Source organism: Schistocerca serialis, chromosome 2 (genome assembly GCF_023864345.2).
Source record: "Schistocerca serialis cubense isolate TAMUIC-IGC-003099 chromosome 2, iqSchSeri2.2, whole genome shotgun sequence".
Taxonomy (NCBI): Eukaryota; Metazoa; Arthropoda; class Insecta; order Orthoptera; family Acrididae; genus Schistocerca; species Schistocerca serialis.
In genome coordinates this window covers 482,786,092-482,802,818 of record NC_064639.1, presented here as the reverse complement: position 1 = coordinate 482,802,818, position 16,727 = coordinate 482,786,092, and the positions used below count along the sequence as shown (strand labels likewise).

The 16,727-nt window shown below is 40.8% G+C and overlaps 2 protein-coding genes across 3 annotated transcripts in view; one reads left to right on the top strand and one right to left on the bottom strand.

The window, feature by feature from the left end:
• LOC126455609 (uncharacterized) overlaps positions 1 to 16,727 on the bottom strand; it is a 758,971-nt gene that overhangs the window by 96,701 nt on the left and 645,543 nt on the right. The window lies entirely within an intron of this gene.
• On the top strand, positions 1,783 to 2,466 carry LOC126456109 (leucine-rich repeat-containing protein 70-like). The gene has a single exon (XM_050091863.1). The coding sequence runs from the start codon at positions 1,783 to 1,785 to the stop codon at positions 2,464 to 2,466; it is 684 nt and encodes a 227-aa protein (XP_049947820.1).

The following is a 16,727-nucleotide window of genomic DNA, read 5'->3' as shown; positions in this document are numbered from 1 at the left end:
TGAAATTATTGTTACTCAGCTTGAAAATCAGGTTGACCTAAGAGAAGAAGTAAAGAAAAGACTGCTTGAAGATGAAGAGAAGAATGGATGTGGTTTGAACTAGTTCACCCAGATAAGTTAAGGCCTAATACAAGTAATGTTAAAACTTTGATTTAGGTTTCCCGTAACCTACATTTTGGCAACTTTATGTACCTTTTCGCTACAAACCACTGTCATTAATGCACTTAAATTTGGCATACAGTTATTCAGTACCACAACGAAACATTCTGTGGAAGGAATTTTCATTTGGTTCAATAGTAAGGCATTTATGTTAGAGAAAATTTATAAAATTTTGTACATTTTCCACTGAATTCTAGTGAGCTATAAAAAATCTAGCAAAAGAAGAAATAAATATAATGTTCCACAGTTATTTGAAACAGTGGTATCTCAGACTTTGTACAAAAATACATATGTACTACGTCATGTTGAAAAAATTTCAATTGTTCATAATTAAAAAGGTGTAACTTCAATAAACATTAAAATGTATCTATATATTCAAATAATACTCCTTAAGAACTGTGCCAAATTTAGTTGCATTTCCCTTAAAACTTTGGACTTTATAACGTTTTGTTCAAAGTATAGCAATTTTGCATGCGTCCCCACCGATACTAAAAGACTCAGTTTATTTGCGTGTATCATATGTTCCATAGTGAAAGCCCTACTTCTGTTTCAACGCACAATGCGATGCATGAGCGGCGAATGATGACTTAGCTGTCCACACGTTATACAAATTACTGCAAAAGTATGTACTCACCCTAAAATTCTGTACATGAACACTTAGCTACATACTCCAAATAGCTTTACTCTGTCATACAGAACAAATGTGCTGAAGGCAAAACATTTACAAATGTTGCGCTCAACACACACACACATCTAACAACTGTAGGAAATGGAGGAAACTGCTTATCACGATCAGTTGCGCTCGTTCCTTCATATGATTTTGAAATCTGTCACCATACTGAAGTATCGGCCAAAAATTATCGTATGTTCCTAGGTACACTACCTCCTACACCTGAATTTGGTCGGCATGGTTGGCATTTCTAGCCTGGATACATTAGTGTGGTCCGTAAACTCATGTTACGCAAGGCCAAAACTTTCAGAGATATCAATTGAGCAGAAGCCTTATTCTAACTCCCTTAATACCTCTTTTTCTCCACTCGATTGCTTCCCGGTTTTGAAGAAGAGCTTCTGTTCGGATTAAATCTTCGATATATTTAAGAAGAAACTTCGTCTGCAACTTAGGCATACAGTGCCACAAATACCGCAGAACTGGGCGAGTAATTCAGCGATAGCTGATAGCGTATCAGCGAGGTGTCACGGCGGTGATAAGCCAGCAGGCCGACCGGAGGTGTGTTTGTCGCTGGTGCGCCGGGTCAGTCGAGTGCGGAGCCCGGTTCTGTCTGGAACTGGAGGACATCTTGAGGCCCGCATGCTGTCGCGCCGCCAGGTGAACGGCGGAAAGGCTGGGACATGATTAACTTTCGAGCGCAGTTCACCACTAGCGTACTATTTTCGCTGCTGACCTTCATCACCGGAAGGTACAGCGTTGTGGCGTTGGACGAAACAGGAAAATGTGATCTTGCTTTCGACGTTTTAGACTGTTCCAATCGTGGACTTTATTCAGTTCCACAGATAGAGAACATAAACGTAAGTTTTCCATTAAAACTGAATCTTTCGTTCAATCACATATCGATCGATACAGATGAAATCTTTGATTTCGTGCATCATTGGCCTGATCACCGCATGTACGTCTCTGAACTTTATCTCGACCACAACAGAATACAGTACCTGCCGGTGGGAACACTGAACTCATTTGTGAGTACTGAAGTTGTGGACTTATCGTGGAACCAAATGAAGAATATTTCGAATAAACATTTCTCCAGTCTACGGGAACTAAAACGGCTGTCTTTGGCCGGGAACCCAATCGGCAAGTTGAACATAACACTGCCAACCAATCTCGAGGAACTCGACGTCAGTTCGTGCGAGCTGTCGTCGCTCGGAGAGCGAACGTTAAAGGGGCTGCACCTAAAAAGCCTCGATATTTCCAACAACAGCCTCGTGGCTGTGGACTGGTCTCTGGTGGACAACGAGACCTCAGTGCGTGCGAACAGCAATCCTTGGGACTGCAGCCTGTTGTGGCAGAACAAACCTGAGTTCGCCAGGAGTCAAGAGCGATGTGCGACTACCACCGGGTCTGCAACGACCACGCCAGTTGCAGCTGAGGTGGGCCCAGAAGCGTCGACGACTACGGAGGGGGCTCGGGTCCCTGAGGAGCTGCTGTGGAGCTCCTTCGGCATCGTGGAGGCCGTGCTAGTCGGCTGGCTGGTGTACTTCCTGCTGCTGGGGTCGGCGGCCTGGCTGCGAGCGCGCTCTCTGCACAGGGATCTGGCGCGCGACGGCAACTGGTGGCTCGAACCCCGCCTCTGACGCGCTGTGTCATCTACTCCACTCTTTGGAGTCATTGCTTGCGCCCGCTCGTTCGCGGTTCCGCTGTGTGCGTAAGTAATTGTCCATCCTCTTGTGCACCTCTCAAAATGGAATACGCGAACTGTTAGCTACCGAAGAAGCCAGCAAATGCCCTTTGTGATGTATCGGCCCCTTGTTGTATCCGCGGACTTTCTCACTGCTGTGATGGATTCTACGTACCGTTTACGACTGGACCACTTACACTGTGCACGTCGTTGCGTGTTGATTGACAATGAACTCAAATCATCATTTGCGCGAACAGTCACAGATATAACATGTCCAGAAATCCAAGGCCAAAGTGTCCGACACATGATGCAGTAAGGAATTTTAGTTAGAACTGCACTGTACCAAAGTGTTGTAAGATACACTTTTTGCCAGAAAAGTCTGGTAACGTGTTCTGTGTGACAACATTGCATGTTGGTAAGAGAGATCGGCTTAGATTCCACAGTGCCAGAATGAGATACTCCGTAATCACTATTCCTGTCCCGGAGTCTGAAAGTACAAATGTTACACTCGTAAGTTAGATAATGGTGCAGAAGGACATAATATGTTAGCTTGTTCCATGTACTGTACAATTTTCTCAATTTGTTCGAAGCCTCGAATGTGGATTGAATATCGCTAATAATCTTTTTGGTGTTACCAAGATTTCATAGTGCGTGAGCGAATATTTAGCTGGAACGTAAGTGCCATTTTTCCATTTCACTAAGAGTCGACTGCAATGTGAAGCTGTTGTGGCCTGTTTAAAACTAAGAACTGATTTTCATGTATAATATTTTGGACTGATGCTCAGTATATTGAATTAACGTTGAAAGTTATGTGACCATATATGATATCTGTAATAACTTGTATTGGAACCTTCCTTAACATTTTATATTCTATCTTTTTTTGTTTGTTTGTTCACCTTTAAGTAATTTGCAAAGAGTCACAGACAATAGAAACTCAAATTTACTCACTGAATGATCCCATCTACGTCGATGTAGGACAACTTTTGTCAATTTGGTTATAAACAGCTTGAAAAATTCGTCAGACTATGAAGAAAATATCGTCAGGCAAAGTCCACTACACCAGTAGAAAAGTTTAGTACGACAGACTTCAAGAGTGTTACACAAGGAAATATGTGAGTCAAGAATTTTTAAGAAGATAATTTATTGATTCGTGTACATAGATATGTTTAGAAAGTCGTTTCTACACGTGCCTCAATCGTACATATGAACTGTGTGAGCGAACCCAACAATAAAATAAAATAACTTTGAGAAATTTTGGTTTCTTCTCTTTTCCTTCAATGACGGTTCCCATTTCCATACCCGAAGAGTAATTTTTTGGAAAGGAAATAATAGTGGCTTGAATTGTATGTAGCGCTATTATACCTAATCTAATTCATTGAAGGTGTGAAGTTCTCAGAAAAAAAGGGTCATTTACATTATATCTGCCCTGATTCAATAATCACTTCCTGGTGGATACCGAAAACCTCTGTGAGGGAAACTATGAGTTAATATAGACAAAATTTTATATTCCACGCACTTTAGTGGATATAATTTGACCATATTTCTGTATTCATATCCATATGAACCTTCTGAAAAGTTTGTGTACACTATCTCATACTCTTTTAGTTACTGCTTATTTAGCTGAAGAAAATTAAGAATACACCGAAGATAACATAATGGAAATGACGTAATCATAAAGACGTCTAATTTCCCTTCATTTAAGTGCAGCTGAATGTTTCCTTATACCAACAAGTTTCTTACAGTTCCATTTCCGCCTTCGTCAGTTTGGTTGCAGTCCTCGCGCCCATCTTGCGCACATCCCTGTATTCAGATATGTTTCACACATACGGACATCTATTCCCTCACTGCCTATTATCTAAGAATTTTGTTCATGTTTCAATTGCTTTCCTTTTAATTTTGGTAATTTTGTGGAACTAAATGTAGAGGATTAAGAACAGAAATAAAGTTTTAGTCCTAACTGAAACAACGTGGATGGAAAACATCATTTTGTACTCCGTGAACCGATCTGAGAGCGCGACATCGCTAAATAAAGCACGAGACAAAGTTTAACCTTCTCTATACATTTCGGTATGCGAACTATATTCGTAAAACCGGAAGAACTCCATTTTATAACGATGGTTGGGTCATTGAACACATGGGTTCTACTGTGAACCGACAAAACAAATTCTTGTTGGTATTCATGCCAAGTAATTACAAAATGGCAGTCTCTAGGGGAAACAATATCGGCTGAAAATATTTAAGAAGAAGAAAATTCGTGCTTTTTTTCTATCAGAACTGTTTTTATGATTTTAGCTAATTCAGCAGTTATGAAGAAATTGCCTACTCTTTGTAACAAATTTCAGTCCAATTTTAGTAGTGATCGTCAGATCTGCAGGGAAATTTGGAATGCAATCGGAAAGTAGGCTTGGTAGATCTGCATCTAAACATGGCACTGGTTTGAGAATAAGCTTTAGCTGAATTCGATAACAGAAACTGGTAGCCTTGAACGGGATGTCATAATCTCTGGTGAAAGGCGAAAAATGTGGTTTCTAGAGAGCAAGCTACATGAAGAGACAGAGATTGAGATGTGAACGTTTATTTCCAATTTCTGTTGTTCTGCAGTACGAAATACGTAGAACACCGGCAACATCTGTAAGCCTAGACTGGCGTGTTGCGGCTTATCTGTTGTCTTGGATGACGGAGATCCAGTTCTTCTTACCGTTATCTTATCTCACTAGGAAAACAGAGTTTGAAGTTGGGCTCGGCTACGGCCGATGATTGCGCCTGTACATTCATACATTAAGATAAGAGTAACGAGCGTTGCTGCACAGTAATTCTCCAGGCAGCAGTCTACATGCGTGCTCAAAGCTATAAAAGTTGCGTCCAGCAACTCAAGTACTTTATAAAGTAAAGTTCAGACGTCTACAGGTGAAAAATGTCTATGGATTTTACTGTAATATCGTGTACTTTGTGCAAACAGAAACGTTATTTTCATTAAAACATTTTCGCACAGTGATTACGTCACATCCCGCAGACGATTTAATGGTGAAGACTACGGCCGCGGTGGCTAACGGTCACTGCCCCTTCATTTTTTTACGCTGATATGCATTCCCACTTCCGTGTTATTCGCAGTAAACAAGAAAAGGAAAATAAGAAATGTTTTTTGATGGAAGCAGTCATCGAGTAATGCCTGAATGTTTCGACGTTGTTGAGAATACAATGCACCTTGTACTGTAAAGTGCTTTTTATCATTTGTTTGTTCCTTCTGAATTTTTTTGGAAATCAGGCACCTCTTCTGCCTTAGTGTAAAACATATTAACGTGAGTAACTGGATTGACAGCAAATCAAAATTATTATTAAGTAAAATTATAGCACGTTCATCTCGATTTGAGAAAAAACAATCACGAGAATGACAGAAAACTGAAATCGGATTCTTTTTGCTATGTCAAATATCAGGAGCCGCTTAGGTTCCACGAAAACCGTATTTTTTTCCGAGAAGGTTATATTGTTGTATAACAAATTACTGAAATTCATGGACCGGTCCCCACCCGATCTTCTCTCACAGACAGGCACAAACGACAGAGACAAGAAATGAACGCCAATGCACAATAGGCCTACATCCGGCTTGGAAGGATTGTGCATGAAAAGTACCGATCACATAACACTACAAGTGACGTTTGGCTGAAAGTGACCACCGTGGGGGCTTTGTATGTAGTAAGTGATTATTTTTCTGTATCATTCCACTATTTGATATGTTAACAACTGTTTTTTATAACATTAAATGCCCATAGTTTCGAGTGAATTCTATTCATCGTCATGTGAATGACATAAAGACACAATAAATTACTCTAAATTAAAAGTGAAAGTACTTAAAATTAATGCATTACGCCTGTGAGCATGTATGTTTAGTTCTTATTTCCTGACACTGGTGTGCAGGTATACAGAAAGCGGCCGACTCTGGGAATGCTAAGGCAATGTACGATGGTATTAAGAAAGCAATTGGACCAACTGTCAGAAAAACAGCCCCTCTGAAGTCCAAGACGGGTGAAGTCATTACTGATGAAGGCAAACAAATGGAACGCTGGGTTGAGCACTACCTCGAGTTGTATGCAGCCGAGAATGAAGTTAGCAGGGATGCATGTGACGCCATCAAACAAATGCCAGTTATGGAAGAACTAGATGCAATGCCTACTATGGAAGAACTTAGTAGAGAAATAGATTCTCTTGCTAACGGAAAGGCCCCAGGTGAAGATGGGATCCCTGCAGAGGTTATTAAGTATAACAAGTCTGTTCTTCTCAAACATTTATATTCACTTATCACAACCAGCTGGGAAGAAGGTTATGTCCCGATGAGTATGCGGAATTCGAGCATAGTTACTCTATATAAACAGGAAGGGAACAGAAGTGACTGTAACAATTACTGAGGCATTTCATTACTAAGTGTAGCCGGGAAAGCTTATGCAAGAGTCATCCTAATGCGATTACAGATCTTAGCTTCCAGAATCTACCCAGAATCTCAGTGTGGCTTCAGGCCCGGCCGATCAACCGTAGATATGATCTTCTCCTTAAGACAGCTACAAGAGAAATGTCGTGAGCAGCAGAGGCTACTTTGTATTGCTTTCATTGACCTTGTTAAAGCGTTTGATTTAGTGACCAGAGATGGGCTTTTCAAACTGTTACAGAAGATTGGATGCCCACCTAAACTACTACAGATAATTGTCCTTTCCATGAGAAAACACAAGCAACAATTTGCTTCAACGGTAAAACATCAGAAGCATTCCCTGTTAATAGCGGTGTGAAACAGGGGTGTGTGTTAGCTCCTACATTATTTGGGATTTTCTTTTCCCTTCTGCTCAGATTTGCCTTTGAAGACTGTGAGGAAGGAGTGTATCTACATACGAGGCCTGATGGAAATCTTTTCAACATTGCTCGCCTAAAGGCCAAGACCAAAGTAAATACAGTTGTTATCCGTGAGTTGTTATATGCGGACGATGCAGCTATAGTAGCGAACACAGAAGATGAGCTGCAGTATATAATCAACAAATTATCAAATGCCTGTGAAAAGTTTGGTCTACTCATCAGCCTTCAAAAAACTAAGAGCACTACCAACCTTCCATCCATTAGCATTGATGGCAATCCTCTGCAGATAGTTGATGACTTTACCTACTTGGGATCTACAATATGTAGCAACTTGTCCATGGACAATGAACTTACTAACAGAATAGCAAAGGCATCATCTGTCATGGCTAGACTGAAAAACAGAGTATAGACCAACGGACTGCTTACCACAAAAACTAAATTAAAAGTCTACAACGCTTGTGTTATAAGCACCCTTCTCTATAGCTGCGAGACATGGACAACTCTTTCTTGGCATGAATCTCGACTCAACAGCTTCCATCTCCGCTGTCTCCGGAAGATCCTTCAGATCTCTTGGAGAGATAGAGTACCCAACACCGAAGTCTTTCATCGTGCAAGCACAACCAGCATCTTTACACTCCTGAGTCATCGACGTCTAAGATGGTTGGGACATGTCAGGCGCATGGATCCTGAACGGATACCGAAACAGCTGTTGTACGGCGAACTTCAGGAAGGTGTGAAGCCAGTGGGACGACCGCATCTTCGTTTCAAGGATGTCTGCAAGAGAGACCTGACCAAGACCAGAATCAATCCAAGTTGCTGGGAAAGCATTGCAGATGACCGTGTCAAGTGGCGAGTAACTGTGCGCAACGGCATCAAGCTCTCAGAGGATGAACGCACACAGGAACAAGTCAGGAAGAGGACAAAGCGAAGAGAGAGAGCGGCTTCAGTTCGAAGTCCCTCAAATTTCACATGTCCAAACTGCAGTAGGGACTGCCACTCTCGAGTGGGACTTTTTAGCCACAGCAGACGCTGCAGACTCTAAACCAAGCATGCTACACCATCGTCCCTCAAGGATGGACGGATGCCATTATGGTTATTATGGTGTCGGGTCTGCTCTTCCCTCCTACCACTGTATAAGTCGCTGCGTGCGTTCGAAGACGACATTAATGTTAAGAAATGGTATAGATGGATTCGGATGTCAGATGATTTTACAGAAAGCTGTTATATAGCACTGAAAGTAACTGGAAACATGATATTACTAACGTTATTTTTGTTACGTTACTGTTCGTGTTCACACACGTATGTCACATGGATTCTAGTTTCAAGCTTAAACACTCTCTTTTCTTTTTAATACATGATTGCTGACTAAAGATCAGAGATTGATTATCAGTTCTGGATGGTCTAATATCTGTGAGTTTGCAACTGTCAACAAATACATGATTGGTTTCTGATGGTCGAACGCCCTGTGACAAATAACATATAATTTACTTACATAAATACTCAGTTTGTTCAGGACAGTGTATAACAGTTGGTCCCGACAGCTCTAACACGGCTAATCGAATATGATTAACTTTATTATTATTCAACTGAAATTCCATCTCTATTTCCAGTTAGATCTTGTATGCACCCCCAGGCCACACGGTGATCTCAATGGTGAATTGAATAAACACTACAGAGTCTGTAATTGATTTGGCTTCGAAGGTTTATTGCTTACAGCAATTTATTATGACCCCATTTAGGGGGGTTTAGTACGAAATTTAAAGCCAGTTACATTATACACAACTCTACGACACCTAAATTAGCTAGGCAGCTAATTTCCTTGCACAATTCTTCAGATAGGGACTGAATCCGTCATTGTGGAGCAAATTCAAACGCCCTTATGAAACTTCATAACAGATTCAATTAGTATGACAGAGTAGGATTCGAATCGTATTCGTGTCTTCCACTGGCAATGCTCTTGCTGACTAAATTTTTGCTGTCTTCTATTGAGATGCCAAAAATTACACATACCAGAGTCTGACATTACTGTTCACAATGAATACACATACATTAAGAATCGTCTTTAACCATGGACATGTAGCAAAGGGAAAGAAAGGTGCAAGGTAAATATTATAGTACGTAAAATATGGAAGGACCTGTTGATGAACTGGTGTTACATATCACACATTATAAAGTACGGTAAAAAAAGACAAAGAACGTAGCTTTGAAAAAAAACCTGCATGAATCAGGGCAAAAGAGGACACGACATTACCGTTCTCTGGACATGCGAAACGAATATCAGCCAGGAGCATGACAGTGAAACTATTATTAGCAGTGACAGTCACACGGTTAAAGACGACCGACGTACTGCAAAACCTGTTCAGAGAACTGAAAGTACTGCTTTACACGGCATAAATTACGAAACTTTTCGTCTACGCGTGCTGAGACCACACAGATAAAGATGGGGAAATATTAAATAGCCCGTAAGGGTGCAAACAAGCAGTCATTATTCCCATGTTGCCACCCAGGAATGGAATGGGAAGACACACTAATGTACGATGCAAACACAACTACACTCCGCCACAACTGAAAGTGATTTGCAGAGTGTAGCTGATGCTCGAGATATCTTTATTAATAGAAATGGCGGTACACACAGTTTTTTAATCCTAGTCTGTGTGGAAAGGTGCCAAATCTGTTGCTGTCTTGGTTCTTGGTTATCCACAGATCGGTGAACTACGCCACCGGATCGGATTAATTCTGTACTTTGGTCGTACATTTTTTTGTCATTACTCAGATTCGAATAAAAAGGTAACGATAACATTATTGAACGAAGTGTTAAATACAGAGATATATTTTTAATTACATATATTATATATTAAATCTATTATTGTTATTATTGTTTGTATTGATCAGTCAGTGATTATTTATCTATTACATTATTGCAGCTCATGTTCTACAGGACAGGAGTCACTTTTTAGGTGGCTAATGTTTTTGATCGTTCCCCGTATGCATCCCCAAGGTTAAGCCGTCGCAACACGGATAGTGCTTTCGAACGCCAACGTTGAGCGTGCCGACGTGACAGCGTTGCTGTCAGAAACGACGCGACTTGTTCATACGGTACGTGTGCCTCAACGTGGTATACACGATCGCAGCGCGCTCCAGCGGCAGTTGTCCGCTGTATCTGACCCGCGCATTACAATGTTTACGACAAGAATGGGCCTAAAATTTCTACGTTAGCTCTATCATTACGCACATTTTCTCCCTTGTCCGTCTGCTAGTCATGTTGTTCTGTCTGTGGCATACATAAACACTTCAGTATCCATGGACTTGTTAATGCCGAAAGGAAAGTACCATGTCCAGCCAATTAGGTCAAAGGCTTATAAAACCTCGATTACAAATAGTAGTTCTCCACAAAAGATGAAAATAATTTCATCATTCTCACTTTTAGTGATATTCTAAGGACATTCTTACCACATCATTGTCCCTGTTCAGCAACACATTCTTTGCAACACGTGAAATACGAAACTTACAAAAGTGTTAAATATCTTCCTGCAGGTAGTGCAAGCCGTCTTGTAGATTAAGCCAATCAGACAAACCCACTCCTTAGGAATATTGCACTTATATTTACATAACATCGAATATTAGAGAATTTACATTTATCAATCTAATAAGAAAGTATCATAACTTATTAACAAACGCAAAGGATAGTAAAGAGATTTTGGATACAGCGAGACGCGGACCAATAACAAATCACGTGATATCTTACAATTCTGCAACTCTGCTCATTGCGCCCTATCGCCTGCGAGCATTATGCGATCACACTTTGTATTTTGATATCGACTGAAAGCTTTCATTGTAGATATTTTATTAACTGACATTTAATTATAACAAACTCTACCAAGAACATTGAAACTTTCATGGATTCTCGGTGTACTGTTGTCTTGAAACGCTATAATCCTACAATACGCACATTATTGAAAAAAATAATAAATTAACGATGAGAGATCCTCAGTTTTTTTCTGATGCAAAACAAATAATAAATTAATGACGACAGATCTTCAATTTCGTGATGCTTAGAAACGACATATATACATACCGGCTTCAATATGGCGTCTCGAGACTCTGTACTGCAGAGAGATGTCGTGCACGTGACATAGGTGGCATTCTTGTGTTTCATTTGTCAAAGTTCAAACACATGCTCAGAGTATGTGTCACGCTAGATATTGCTCTGCATGTTCGGAAAGACTCCCAACGGTGTTTTTCTTTTTTTACGCTATGACGGCAAATAGTTGGCATGCTTTAATGCGCCACCCCTGTGCCGATAGGTTTGCCTGCATCTCACTGGTCGGGGCAGAGTTTTGTGGGCTCTTCTCCGGCTTCCATCCAAGGTGGTCTTTTCCTTTCGATATAGGGGTAAAGGCCTCTTATCCATGATATGTCTACTTGTTAACTCAAGACATAACTCAGTCGCCTGGAATGGCTAGCAAAAATTGTTTAGTTATCAGAAATTAATCACCCATCATAATTTTTACAACACGACTGGCATCATGATCTTGAGACTGCTCATTTTCACAGGATAAGTTGAGATGATGGTGGCGGTAGCAATGCCAAAAGACTATCTCCAGTTTTGAAACAGTCTGCAACCAGATACATGCATACAAATAGCGGTAAAACCTAACTACTAAACTGTAGAAAAAGGAGGCAGTACTCCAGTTGGTAGGCTATTGAAATAGTAGCAGTTATAATAATTCTTTTCGTTCCTAAGACTATCTGAACACTAAAATCAGTTCTTAACAGACTGAACTGTTTTATAGAAACTGGAATTCATCAGGTTTTCAGTCAGTTATGAAGTATAGCAGATTAAACTGAAGAAACTGCAAAAAGGTGGGAAATTTAGGAGATGGGACCTGGATAAACTGACTAAACCAGAGGTTGTACAGAGTTTCAGGGAGAGCATAAGGGAACAATTGACAGGAATGGGGGAAAAAATACAATAGAAGAAGAATGGGTAGCTTTGAGGGATGAAGTAGTGTAGGCAGCAGAGAATCTAGTAGGTAAATAGACGAGGGCTAGTAGAAATCCTTGGATAACAGAAGAAATATTGAATTTAATTGATGAGAGGAGAAAATATAAAAATGCAGTAAATGAAGCAGGCAAAAAGGAATACAAACGTCTCAAAAATGAGATCGACCGGAAGTGCAAAATAGCTAAGCAGGGATGGCTAGAGGACAAATGTAAGGCTGTAGAGGCTTATCTCACTAGGGGTAAGATATACTGCCTAGAGGAAAATTAAAGTGACCTTTGAAAAAAAGAGAACCACTTGTATGAACATAAAGAGCTCAGATGGAAACCCAGTTCTAAGCAAAGAAGGGAAAGCAGAAATGTGGAAGGAGTATATAGAGGGTCTATACACGGGCGATGTACTTGAGGACAATATTCTGGAAATGGAAGAGGATGTAGATGAAGATGAAATGCGATATACGATACTGCGTAAAGAGTTTGACAGAGCACTGAAAGACCTGACTCGAAACAAGGCCCCGGGAGTAGACAACATTCCATTAGAACTACTGACGGCCTTGTAAGAGCCAGTCCTGACAAAACTCTACCATCTGGTGAGCAAGATGTATGAGACAGGCGAAATACCCTCAGACTTAAAGAAGAATATAATAATTCCAATCCCAAAGAAAGCAGGTGCTGACAGATGTGAAAATTACCGAACAATCAGTTTAATAAGTCACGGATGCAAAATACCAACGCGAATTCTTTACAGACGAATGGAAAAACTGGTAGAAGCCGACCTTGGGGAAGATCAGTTTGGATTCCGTAGAAATATTAGAACACGTGAGGCAATACTGACCCTACGACTTATCTTAGAAGCTAGAGTAAGGAAATGCAAACGTACGTTTCTAGCATTTGCAGACTTAGAGAAAGCTTTTGACAATGTTGACTGGAATACTCCCTTTCAAATTCTGAAGATTTCAGGGGTAAAAAACAGGGAGCGAAAGGCTATTTACAATTTGTACAGAAACCAGATGGTAGTTACAAGAGTCGAGGGGCATGAAAGGGAAGCAGTGGTTGGGAAGGGAATGAGACAGGGTTGTAGCCTATCGTATTCAGTCTGTATATTGAGCAAGCAGTGAGGGAAACAAAAGAAAAATTCGGAGTAGGTATTAAAATCCATGGAGAAGAAATAAAAACTTTGAGGTTCGCCGATGACATTGTAAATCTGTCAGAGACAGCAAAGGACTTGGAAGAGCAGTTGAACGGAATGGACAGTGTCATGAAAGGAGGGTATAAGATGAATATGAACAAAAGCAAAACGAGGATAATGGAATGTAGTCAAATTAAGTCGGGTGATGCTGAAGGAATTAGATTAGGAAATGAGACACTTAAACTAGTAGATGAGTTTTGCTATTTGGGGAGCAAAATAACTGATGATGGTCGAAGTAGTGAGGATATAAAATGTAGACTGGCAATGGCCAGGAAAGCGTTTCTGAAGAAGAGAAATTTGTTAACATCGAGCATATATTTAAGTGTCAGGAAGTCGTTTGTGAAAGTATTTGTTTGGAGCGTAGCCATGTATGGAAGTGAAACATGGACGATAACTAGTTTGGACATGAAGAGAATAGGAGCTTTCTAAATGTGGTGCTATAGAAGAATGCTGAAGATTAGATGGGTAGATCATATAACTAATGAGGAGGTATTGAATAGGATTGGGGAGAAGAGAAATTTGTGGCATAACTTGACTAGAAGAAGGGATCGGTTGGTAGGACATGTTCTGAGGCGTCAAGGGATCACCAATTTAGTATTGGAGGGCAGCGTGGAGTGTAAAAGTCGTAGAGGGAGACCAAGAGATGAATACACCAAGCAGATTCAGAAGGATGTAGGCTGCAGTAGGTACTGGGAGATGAAGAAGCTTGCACAGGATAGAGTAGCATGGAGAGCTGCATCAAACCAGTCTTAGGACTGAAGACCACAACAACAACATGGAGTATAATATAAAGGGTGTTAAAAAAGTGTCGAATATTTTGAAAGGTAGTAGTACCCGCCAAAAGAAGAATAATAATTTCAGTAAACATGGGCTCAAAATGCATACCGTCGGACCAATGAGCACTTGTTTAGTAGAAGAGAAGTGTTTCAAGTAGCGAAGATGAGCAAGCTCTTAAGGTATACATTTTAGAGCCCATATTTCTTGGACTTTCGTCCTCGTTTTGGTCGGTACTGTCAACTCTCAAAATATGAGAATTTTTTTTTTTTACACGGTAACTAAATTACTGATGCACTAAACGTAGACTCACCAGGTCCTAGTCTGTTTCTCGCAAATGTGATGGATATTTCTCACTCATTGCTGATCTCATCGGTAGAGTCCCCTTCGCGGGAGTGACTAATGCATAGTGCGTCCTGCTGAACTTCTTACTTTTCGACTTCTTTTCAATGTTCTTATTAGAAAGGCGCTTTAAAATGAATTTGGAGTTGGATAAACAAGTGGACTAATGGTGAGCGGATCAAAAGTACTATTTTTAATCATTGATTATGTCGATTTTCGAATAACACTTGTGTTAACTCACCTGGACAGTCACCCTGGACACATAAGCCAATACCTACTGAAACAGGTTATTGCCCACCACTGCACCCACACGTGTGGTGTCCCACTGTGCTCAGTTCAGATTATCTTGCTAAGACGAAAGCCGGCTGTTGTGCGTTCCATTTAGCTTCCGTGACACCTCCATTCATTTTTTCCCAATCAGTATTGATTTCGTAATCGGTTTTCTTTCCTGCATGCGCATAATTTATTTATCTTCGTTGTCTCTATTGAATTTAACTTTTATTTTACTTAAGTTCGTTTCGTTTCAATATCCGACAGTACAATATTTTAACTTTAAACATTCAAATCAACCTCGTCACTGTCTTCGTCAACCAGCGGCCTCCCCTAAGAATTTCCTTGTTCGGTCGTCCTACATGCGCCATAGCACTCCTTTGGATTATGCGCCAAATTGGGCCAAAGTAACCCTGCTTTAAGTTACGTACGTTAACTTCTGCAGGAGAAACATGCTGCTGTAAAATCACTGCCATTTATGCCACGATCAACTGATTTCGGCGCTAAGGTCGCAGGTTCGAATCCTGCCTCGGGCATGGATGTTTGTGATGTCCTTAGGTTAGTTAGGTTTAAGTAGTTCTAAGTTCTAGGGGACTGATGACCTCAGAAGTTAAGTCCCATAGTGCTCAGGGCCATTTGATTTGAACTGATTTCGACTTTTTGCCCTTTTGACGTGCTTACTCCTATACTCGTAAATTTAAACGGTCATTCTGTGCCTGTGGATACAAATGTACATCGCTCACTTTAGTAACTAACGCCAGTCGTGAAAAAAAGAAAACGAATAAGAACAACGTTCCACATTTGCCAATATTATAAGAAAACGTTAGTGCCGTAGTGGCCTACATACGTAAGCATAGAAACTCATAACACAACACATGGATTATTTTTCTATGCGTATTATCTTGGAGCCTTCCATTCATTCTGCCGTTTATCATCAGCTTGTGACATAACCATTTACCATTCCATGTCAGATGGACGGCGTCGTTGGCTTTCCAACAGTGGGCCTTGTGATCCATGACGTCAGCTCTTGCTTCCGATCATAAATATTTCAGCCATGGGTTTTCCGACCGTCAAAGGAAACCGCAACAGTGAGGGAGGCTCTGACGACAGTTTTGTAAGAAAAGCTCCCTTTAGATTCCATCCTATGCCAAACTTACGCACTGTTCATGATCTGGTGCCGCTGATTAAAAATTACACATTTTCATTGGGATACAAGGACCTTCCATCCACTGACTGACCGCACAGCCTGCGAATTTCCCAAGCATTCCTGCACTGAGCATTTCGTCCATTACCATCACACACACTTCATCAACACCGTCTGACGGGAGATGTGCTACTGCTTCACACACGCGGCAAAATAATCGAATTTCTCTGTCCGGGTACTCCTCCGCTAATCCTAGTTCTTGCACATTCCGCCACAGACATTAGCTGAAGTGAAAATTGGAACGGGAAAGCCATATTTTATCTATTTTCATAGTTTCTGTCGTAGCCATTTCAAGTTCTAGCACCGCAGTATTCGGTGGCCACGCGGGCATCTTCCTTTTCAGTCGAGAAAAAATTCTCTCATACGAATTTTGACTTTTGTCTGTGAGTGAAGGAAAAACAATCGCAACACCAAGAAGGAGATGGGCGACATAAAAGAAAGTTGATACGCGTATTTCTACATCTGAAAGATGATGTCTGTTCAAATTTCACAGTTGCGAAAGAGTGGCGCCAGTAGCGCCACTAACAGCATGCAAATCAGGTGTGCTTTAAATACGCCTTCTCACGGTCGTGAGCATTAGCTGCCTTTAAGATTAGAT